The sequence below is a fragment of the Prunus persica genome, chromosome G1 (assembly GCF_000346465.2).
Source record: "Prunus persica cultivar Lovell chromosome G1, Prunus_persica_NCBIv2, whole genome shotgun sequence".
NCBI lineage: Eukaryota > Viridiplantae > Streptophyta > Magnoliopsida > Rosales > Rosaceae > Prunus > Prunus persica.
In genome coordinates, this window is record NC_034009.1 from 45253543 (window position 1) to 45264175 (window position 10633).

Sequence of the window (10633 nt, forward strand, 5' to 3'; positions counted from 1 at the left end):
TCGTCGTCACACAGCCTGCAGTCGACATAATAGTAAAAGACAGTTGTAAAATGACTAGATTACCCTCTCCTTTGAACTTTTTCAACCGCTCTCTTTCTCTCATCTGAAGTGTGCTTAAGTACATAAAAGTCATTTTCCTTTCTGACTCACCTGGCAATGTAGTTTCGTAATTGGAGTTGGTATTTTAATTATCTTTTTTATCATTTTTTTGTTGGTAATTTATTTTAATTATCTTTTCAATTGAACACTTAAGATTATCACAATTTTAATCAAATGATATTATTGTCATTTAGGGTTTTTTTTTTTTTTTTTTTCACAGTGATGTTCACTAAAGAATGACAACGAAAATGAACGGTCCAAATAATGGGTTCACATTGCAAGATAGAAAGAAGAAGAAAAAATGCATAAAAATTTATAAGTGGTATATACGCGTATAGAAGAATTTCGCGACAATTTGAAGTGAAAAAAATAAGGAAAACTAAAGAGAGTAACATTAACAAACGAATTACATTCATGCAAGGTACATTTGCTTCAAAATTTAAGCAGTCTAGCTAGCTTAAGAGCTAAGGACTGTGTACATGCCCAGCCTAAAAAGAAAATTGCATGAGGAGGGAAAAAGAACATATCGTGGAGAAGGCCTTGCTCGCTTTCTTTTTCCTTTATTCGGATATGTTTGTTTGATTGTGTCACTTTAAGGACATTTTCTTAAAGACATATGTCCAAAAGTCCATCAACATTTTCAAAGTGCTGCCTTGCCCATCTGGTATCTAAAAACAATCTATGGATGGACACCTTGCGTTGAAACCTAGACATGTAAAATACATTACGTAATCATAATTCAATGGAGAAAAAGAAGTGAAATTGTAGTTGGACAATATAGGTGGAATGTGTTCGCTCATTTGCCTCATCAGAAAAGTTAAGCGCTTTAAGAAAATAAACAATTTACTTTTATTTTTTATATTTATTTTCATATACTTTCAATTATTGTTACACATGAACTTACCTAATGTTTCCATTTACCTTCTCTTGACTATGATTGCAAATGTTGCAAAATGCTTCCAAAAGGCTTTAAAGAGGCTCCATCAAGGTATGGAGGTCACCAGACAAAGTGATGCGCGACTTCATCTTGCCCTCATGAAGAAAATTCTTGGTTCGGTCACTAAGTGTACAAATTCATTTCGCAATCATATAGGTGTAGCCAATTTCGTGCCCGCACCCCATACGCATCCTTTAGCAAAACACAATAATGATAGCTCTAATGCAAGACCATAAAAATTGATCAAGTAAGTATCTTTTTGTTTAGATTAAGTGTGAGTTGTTGTTTGAATCTATAGTTCAATTGCACTTTGTCATACGTAAAATATCGGGAACTTCTCAATGATTGGGGAATGTATGAGTGAGAGTGCAATGGAAGCACAAACAATTTGGATATGCATGATGATCCTTTCACAACTTTAGAAGTTTGTAGAAGAATATGCTGTGAGGGGGTCACAGGGCACTCCATGTTTGAGGGTCGCTTTCAAATTTTTCAGTGGTCGTTTATCTTTAGGATCAGCAAGTGAAAGTGCAAGTGAAGTGATGATATTTTAGTCGGCACTGCTTCTCCTGCCCTCAATTACTCTTATAGCGACGTTAATTTACTGTATGTGCTTATTATTTTGTAGGGATTAAAATAGATAAGTTATAAGGTGTTGATATCCTATTATTTTGTCGGGATTAAGTTCTCCATGACTAATATATCTTCTTCGACATTCAACTTTGACAAAATTTAGAAATTGACCTCTAGTTTGTTTTTTTTCTTGTAGTGATAGGCACCAATCGTGACCTTAGAAATTTGTTGTTTAAGAGCAACTCTCGAAGGCTAATTTATCAGTTAAATTTTGTTTTGTGACAGCTAGCCATAGTTAAAAGGAGAAAATGACTCTAAACAATTGTTCAAACAATACAATTTTTGAAAGCCCGAAGTTATTTTTATATATATTTAAAAAATAATTAAATGTTCAAGGTTATGACAAAATGGTCAGCATTACTAGAGGATTATAAAGTGGTTAGTCATAATATATAACTTCAGTAACTATGTTAAGTCATATATTTTATTCAACTTTAGTTAATATTGCTGAAATGCTACCAAGTTAGCTAGAGTGGAAGTGCTCCTCACTCTGCACCCGAGTACGAATCCCTCTCTCCATAATTTAGATTAAATTAAAGTAGTCTATTGTTTGTATAAAAAAAATATATATATATATATATATATAATCAATCAAATAAGCTACTTCTGCAATCATTTTATCTTGGTGAGGATTTTACTGAAGAGCCTTCTACTTCTAACAAGCCATGAACTAGTTCAGAATTATTCTCAACAAGTGTACAAGTCTTGAGAAAAAAATTTCTTTTAAAAAGGAAAATTTTGGCTCTTATAATGACAAAAAACGGATGGGTTAACTTAACGGCTAGAAGATCACAACAAAAAAAACCCCCCTAAAATTAATTAAGACAGATGGATTATGTTATCTCTTTCTTATTAAAGAAAAAATAACAGAAGACAAATCACATGCGACACAATGACAACTTGCAAATATTGTACTTTTTTTTCTTCTATATGTTTATATTGATAACAATTTGACCCTTGAGGTTTTAAAAAGTTTATATGGCACACAAAAAGAATAGTTGCCTTGTGTTCTCATATGGTTTGTCTTTCTGAGAATGTAGAACCTGCAAGACAATGCATGTGAGAAAATAGGACCACCCTCTACTTCCTGACCCATGCATGTTTATTCTTTACTTTTTGTATTGCTAACACCATATCACACCACGTTCCTAGAAATTTAACCGGGTAGTACTTATGGGTTAGGTGAGTTGATAAAGACAACGTATCCGTGTCCTACATCTGAGTTTAATCTCCCTCTCCTTACGTTATATATTTTTTAAAATATCATTTAGTCAAAAAACAAAAAAACTAGAACATAGTCTAGGTAGATGTTTACTCCCATCAACAAAGCAATCTTTATCATTGTGCTTTGAGGAGCATCTTTGTTTGTTGGGTACTCATCAGGGTTTGAAATTCTATCATTCTCGTTCCTAAAACATGCATGTCACTAAAAAATTCACATGCATGAGGATGTTCCTTATTTTCTAAAGGCTTCGACTGCCCCTTCTCTTTAGGGAGAGAGGGGGAGTGAAGAGAAGACTTTGTCTTTTTGATAAGGATGAAGAAAAATGTGCTGGTAGTGAGGAACTGACCGGTCACCTGTATACATTCGACTGGTTGAATCAAACAGAAAGGGAAGTGACGGATTGCCATGACAAACCTACTAGTCATCCATCTACAACTAACTTTTTTTTGAGGGGGGTGTGTGGTTCCCGAAACTGCTGGTTGGTTGGTTCAAATAAAAGTGTGAAGTGGCTAATTATAGTGAAGCACCCACTGGACGACCATCTACACCCGACCGGTCGGATCACACAGAGGATGCTACTATTGAGAATCAAGTTGTGTGGATCGATCACCCAAATTAGCCTTTGATCGCTCGCCCAACATAAGGCCGCCACTAATATTGCACACAATCCAATGCAGCATTTTTGCACAAAAAAATATTGAGGTTGATTGGCATTTCATCAAGCATAAGTTAGAAACAAAAATAATTGTATTTTCGTTTGTGAAGACTAAAGATCGATTGACTAATGTACTGACTAAGACAGTCTCTAATAGAGTGTTCTACAACTTATTTGCCAAGTTGGGCATGGGAGAGCGTAGCCACACTTGGGCCAGAAGTGAATGTGGCCCTCCTAATTCTCAAAAACTACTTTGAAGTTTGATATAAAATCTGAAAATCTGTATATTATTCATATACTTTTAAGCTATTGACCCCCTCAATATACAGACTCTAGTTCCGCCATTGCGAGATATCTTCACACCAACTAGAGGGGGAGTGTGATCAAGAATTGTATATAATTATAAGTAGAAATTTGTTACCTAATTTGTATAGTTGACCTATTTGAGTGTAATTAGGAGTTCGTCTTACTATTCTTGTAGTCCAGATAACACAATGTAATCTTATATATTTGCCTCACAAAAAAGAAGAATACATAGATTCCCATCTTACATTAGAACATGAGGAGTTAACGTTAAGTAGAAGAAGAGTCTTCTTTACTTATCTGCTCTTGCTTCAAATTTGGATATAATCTCTTATTCTACTAATGAATTTTCTCAACTGTAATTAAATAAAAAATAAAAACATTTTTAAGAAGTCGAAGTCAAGCTATTTGGCAAGTACCTTAATTTCCACCATGTTCATTGGGCTATATATTAGATCTCTCAGTTTCGTCCATAATAGTGATTTCTCTGTTTGAAATTGCCCTTTCGTGCCAAGTGAAAAAATGAACTGGGACTCAACTAGGTTCAGGGTTAGATAGAACCACAAGTCCAATTGCCAGAGACTATTGGAAGAGAAGCAAGTTCTGCAGCAAGGCTTAACTATTTTATAAGAACCTACAAGTCAAAAATTAGTTGAAATTCTAAGTGTATAGTAAACTACCAGCAACTCCACAACAAAAACCATATTTGTCTAAATAAGCAAGTACTAAGTTATTTACATTCATTAAATAAAATATGTAAAGTATACAGAGGCCCTTTGGAGAACTAGGTATGCATAAAGGCTAGATATGGCAAAGAATAGTAAATAAAAGCATGTAAAATCAACTTATATCTGTTGCAGCCAAGTTGGCCTTTTAAACCCCGCTGGCTACCGTAGTCACGTTAAACAATTGAATTCCGGTAGCGAATCAAAAGTTCAATTTCTTTGCAAACTCTAATTAGACGATGACAACTCTGTAAACCTAACGCCAAGAAGCAGCCTGTCTAAGGCAAAGCTGATGCGAGTCCCATCCCCCGTCTGGTTCCCTTCTCTTCATGGGAGTAGCTGTCAATGCAACTTGCTGGAAAGATTTCATTTGTTCTTCCATTGTTGAGTTACTTAAAGGAATGCAGAGTTGTCTAGCAATGGTTCCTCTGCTTCCATTCTCCGGACAATTTGCACCAGCATTTAGATCAAAAGTTGGCCTTATGAAAGCAAAGTCGCTGGGGCTGGATCCATGAGGAACCTCCATAAGATGTGGGGCCCCAGAAAACATAGAAAGAGTACCAGAACCGAGAATTTGTGGGATCACGGTGGTTGCATGGGGATCTGTCATGTATGGCAGGGCAGGGGGTGGGTAAACTGTTGAGGATATGCTGTTGTTTGGGTCAAAGTAAAAACCATTATTATAGAGGAAGGCATGAGGGTATGATTGGGTAAAGCTTGCCTTGTGTTCCAGGGTAACTATCCTCTGCATTTGTTCGTTTGAGGGAAGCATATTGGTAGCAGCTACCAGAAAGGGTTTAGCATGATGACTATGACTAAATCCCTCCATTGAACTCAAATGCGGAGAACAGGACGACCTGAAACTTTTACAGTCTGATTGTCTTGAATTTTCCACAGAAGAAATTGCTGGATCATCAAAACCACCATTTGCCCGGGTGCCTTCACAGGGCCAGTAAGGATCAATGCATGCATCTGCAGAAATTGGGTTGTCGTTTAAATCAAAATCCCTAACAGAATGACTTGATAATGAAGCTGGTGGAGACAATTGATGGCAGTTTTCATCATTTTCACTGACACAGTTGAGATCAATATCAAACATTCTTGCTTGTCTGGAACTCACTTCCACAGAAGACTCTTTTGTATAATTACTTGACAGTGCTGGGATAGATTTCTTTGGCAGCAACTCAACATCAAAATCAACACCAGCAGCAACATTGAGGTCAATCCCTTTAACATGTGAATAGTTTGAGCTGCCAATAGTATCATTAGTGGACAATGCCTTATTTCTACTGCAACTCTCAGAAAAAGAAGTACGTCGAAAAGCGCTAGTGGCGGATGAACCTCTCCAACCGCTCAGTTCCCCCGCGCTTTGAAATTGTGGCACAGGTAAGCATATTCCTGATTTGGCAGCCATGGGTATTGGCTTCGACACATTTTCACAGATAGATGCAGCTTCTTTGACTGACTTCTCAGTGTGTTCTACTTCATTTTCCAGGACATCTTCATTAAGATCAATTCCAAAAACATGACAAGTTTGGTCACCCGAACCTTCAGGTCTCATACATGGCTCCAGTTTCTGACAGCCGTCATTAATTCCCGGAACCATGTCGTGCAATGGCTCTTTCGCCTCCTCCAAACAAAACTGTTCCTTTTTTGTCAACATTTTTAGATCCACAGCCTCTTTAGCAGAAGAGAAACTAGCAGACTTATCTTGGTCATTGCACTGCTGCTGTATGGATCCAGCTTCTGTCAAGCATCCTTCTTTATCAGAGTCTGCCGAATCAGCATAGCTGAGATGAACCATCTCACTATTTCTCACTTCCATAGAAGAGGAGCTTCCAGAAGCCTCAGCCTCCTGCTCTACTTCTTTTGCAACTCTCCAAGCCACATCCAGTGCATCATCCAGGTCATAGGGAGTTTCTGCTCTATCAGGATTACAAATCTCTGCACCTTTCTTCTTAGGCAGATCAGATTTGAACTGATTAATATTCTCCACAGTCCCACAATTATCATCCGAAGTTAAATCCGGCACCTTGTCACTAGTCCTTGTTCTGTTGTTGTGAATAGGCTCTGAATGTTTAATCACATTGCACTGTTTTCCAGATGACAAGTTGGTAGTATCCAGTTCTAAACTTCTAAATGCAGGCTCTTCAATATTAAAGTCAGTACAAGTGGAAGTGTCTATGGCACTAAGTTTGACATTCTTACATGTCTTGTTATCAACTGACATTTCCTGACAACTGTCGCTAGAACAAGCTTGAAGAATGAGTTGGGTGGAGTTGGAAGAAGAAGACTCAGATTTACATTGCTTATCGTGTAAGGATGTCTGAACTGCAGCCCTCAATTCACTTTCACCAATTTTTAGTGGATATCCATCAATTTTCCTATCTTCCAACTGATTAGTTTCAATGGGTTGTGCACTGTCCAAGCAACCATCACTGCTCATGGAACTTTTCTTTGTAGAAGCGTTTCCCTCCAGAAAAGGTGCAGAAACTTCAATGTTGGACTTTGCGGGGAAAATCCACAGAGGTACAGCACTGGATGCACCATTCACACAAGACTGTTGCTTCAAATTATAGTCATTATCCTTTGTACAATCAGTTGAAGAGACATGACCAATCCTTTCTCCTTCAGCAAGTTTTTCACTTTTACATCCATCAATTTCATGGTCAGATATATGTATATGCTTCTCTAATCCCACATTTGAGTCACTTAATGTCCCAAGAACATCAGATAAGCTCTTTTCCTTCCCTGAAAGACTTTGCCCTTCAGGACAACTGAGGTGCCCAACATTGTCTTCCATTTTACTTCCTCTCAGAATATGGTAGTCCACTGGTTTCTGATGATTACCTCCTAAACAGTATTCAGTGACATTAACAACCACGCAGAATATCAACGGAATGCCTTACAAAGTTCAATTTACCAAAATCTACAGGATGCCTTGAGCTAAAAAGCCAACACAAATTTAAGGATGATAAGTGACCAACCGAATGCTTAGAAGTTCATGATTCTTGTTGCTACATTATAGGCATCCATCCCACTCAAAAATATTTGAAGGCCTTTTGGTCATCAAACAGGAAAGTTCAGTTTTAATAACCAAAATATCAAGCTACAGGCAGTTGGATCTCCTGCAAGAATTAAGCTCCTCATGATTAGTAATCTCAATATATTAAGGATGAATAGTTTACCCAATGCAAAAGAATAAGATGGCTATCTCTCAAAGATTTAGATGGTTTAGAAACATTATAGTCCACTAGACAGAAACATTTAATATACATTTAAGTCACACTGGACCTACGAATTATCTGCTGCACAACTATCTACCTCATTCCATAGAAAATTCATTGGAACGAAAGAAAATAGAAAAACATTGAATTGTCAAGCCACTTGGGTTGTACGAGATAATAAAATTCAAAGTGAAAGAAGCACAAAAGAAAAGCATTTCCCTCATCCCAATCAAAGAAGCTCAATTTGGTTGCAGAGAAATGTATAAAGTCTCTTAATCAAGCTGTCATGGAAAGTAGCATAATGCCCTGAAGTCACCAAAATTTAAAAGGGCAAAATTATGAAACCCTGTACTATCCAAATCCAAGTAAACACAATTTAATTTAGTAGGACCCTGAATTCTCACCCACCCTTTTGGTTTTTGTGGAACAGTTTAAAAATCCAATCTGGTTAGTGAAAACAAAAAAAACGTAGGAATATGAGCTCAAGTTTTCAACCCTGACAACAAATGGCTGGACTCCATGAAAATAAACCTTGCCTAAAAAAACCACTAGAATAGTATTTCCATGGTTTTCTAATCACTTCGCAATTTATAAGCAATCAAACAAAGACAACATGGGAAGGCAGGAAAATCAGCAGAAAAGCCCAAATGGAGCTTAAAATTGAGATTCAAAAATGAAAATATTGCAGACCCAGAAATGAACAGAGACCCAGAAATGCATTAGACCAACCAATACCTCCAAACAGAAAATTCTACAACAAAGCTCAAACACAGAAAGAAATGAAAGAAAAACAAATAAAGGGTGAAGAATTGAGGAAGAAACGGACCTGTAAGACGAATCTCATGGTGGTGTTGGTGACGGAGGAATCAGTATTAGGGTTTGACAGAGCATACAAAGCAAGACACGCATAGAGACCCTCAAAGCTCTCTCTCTCTCTCTCTCTCTCTCTCTCTCTCGAGCTTCTGAGTTGAAGAAGCTACAAAAAGTTGGACCAACCAAACGGATCCTCCCCTTTTCTCTCCTCCAAAAGAGTGAGAAAGAAGCTGACATAGACCCAAAACGTAACACTCACTAGCATAACATAGCATAGGAATTATAAAAATACAATAAATAAATAAATAAATTATAAAACAGAAAATAAGAAAATAATATTGGTTTGTTTTGTTTGACAGAGGGAGAAGGACGAGGGAGAGGGGGACAGTGAGACAGAGACAGGAGGATGATGTGATAGGCAGCTGGAGGAGGGGACCCACTCTGACTGCGCCTCCTTCTCTGACTCCGTGGGACCCACATGCTGGTGGGACCGGGCCCCGCACTCTCCTCCTCCTTGCTCATGGAATGCTTCTCCTGGGACCCACACGGTGGTGGTGTCACCAAAGTCTTCAGCGTTTCGGGGTCTACAGGGTCATTTTCACCATTTTTTAAATTTTATTATTAATATATGAGTATTATATTAGTAGTGGACCCTACCACCAACCCTATTTATAGATCATCATTAAATTTAATTGTGTTTTATTTTCCTCACTAGTGTACTAGTGTGGTGCATTTTGTGTATCATCCGTACGTTTGGGATTCTCGACTTGTGATCATTAATGAATGAATTATTATTACATTAATACTACCCGCTAAACTTTTTTTTATTCATGCAAATGCCAAATTTATTAAGTAGGGGGTAATTCTTGTTAAACACACAAGTTGCCAAACCTTAAGAAAAGAGAAATTTTTAGCAATGTCCTCGACATATAGATATTGTTCCACTTTGCCCTATCAACTTTCAATTTGGTTTTGAGCCCATTTAATTTTTCAAAAACTGTCAATGTGACCTCTTCTGTCAAGTTTGTTAATTCCTTCGTCAAGTTTAGAAGTTTTTCTATCCATTCAAGTTACGGTTGGCTTTACCCATCCTAATTGATTTGACCCATTATTCCTTTTAGACCCCATTTTCATCTTTTTTTCTTTTCTTTTTTAATGTCCATTAAAACATGAATGTCCCTTAATTTGACGAAGAAATTGACAAACTTGACGAAATGGGACATAGTAACCACCTTTGAAAGAATAAGGGGGCTCAAAACCAAATTGAAAGTTTAGAGGGTAAAGTGGAATCAAGTCTATAGTTCACATAAAATTGCTAAACAAACCCTTAAAAAAAGTTTGCAGTCACATAATTTTTTAGCTTTCCCATTATGTTGGATTGAATTTGGATTCAAATTGAATCTGGATCATCTGCTTTAATTCTTTTTGCCATAATTTACTTGACTTTTATCCTAAAAACAAAATCTCAATTTACTCCAAATTTTAAAAATAAGAAAAAACAAAAGGGACCCTAACCCAACTAACACGAAAGTTTACGTCCTTGAGTCTTTTTTTTTCCTCCTTCCTACCTCACGTTATATCCTCTCTCTTTTTTCTCCTCCTTAGTCTTTTTTTTCCCTTCTTCCACACGTTCTGTCCTTTTTTTTCCTCCTTATTACCTCTCTGCTCCCAAAAAATGGTTCTTTTCCCATATACATTGTTTGATGAGGGTGGTTGTAACTTGTAGAAAAAAAGGATTCCTCGAGAGCAAATGCATATACATGAAGCAGTAGTTTTTCTCTTAGACGAACATAGAGGTATGAATATATGGGCACTCGACATAGTTAAAACTCAAAATTTAAACTCCATTACGATATCAAATATCATTAATAAGAAACTCAGTCACAAAAATGGATCAATATTAGCACAAGATCATGAGAACATGATACACAAAAAGATAGGTTTCTATTCAGACAAGGTTCATGAAGAATTTCTTTTATGCCTATTGAGAAACCATCCATATATCGTATATCATCT

At 36.9% G+C, this 10633-nt stretch overlaps 1 protein-coding gene across 1 annotated transcript; it reads right to left on the reverse strand.

Moving 5' to 3' along the window:
• Positions 4540 to 8908, reverse strand: LOC18791303. Its single transcript, XM_020554572.1, has 3 exons — positions 8631 to 8908; positions 7565 to 7705; positions 4540 to 7430 (listed from the first exon to the last, which is right to left on the reverse strand). The coding sequence occupies exon 3, from the start codon at positions 7378 to 7380 to the stop codon at positions 4834 to 4836; it is 2547 nt and encodes an 848-aa protein (XP_020410161.1). The 5' UTR covers positions 7381 to 7430; positions 7565 to 7705; positions 8631 to 8908; the 3' UTR covers positions 4540 to 4833.

Coding starts and splice junctions, on each gene's coding strand:
- LOC18791303 (XM_020554572.1), bottom strand. CDS start 7,380: ATGGAAGACAATGTTGGGCACCTCAGTTGTCCTGAAGGGCAAAGTCTT.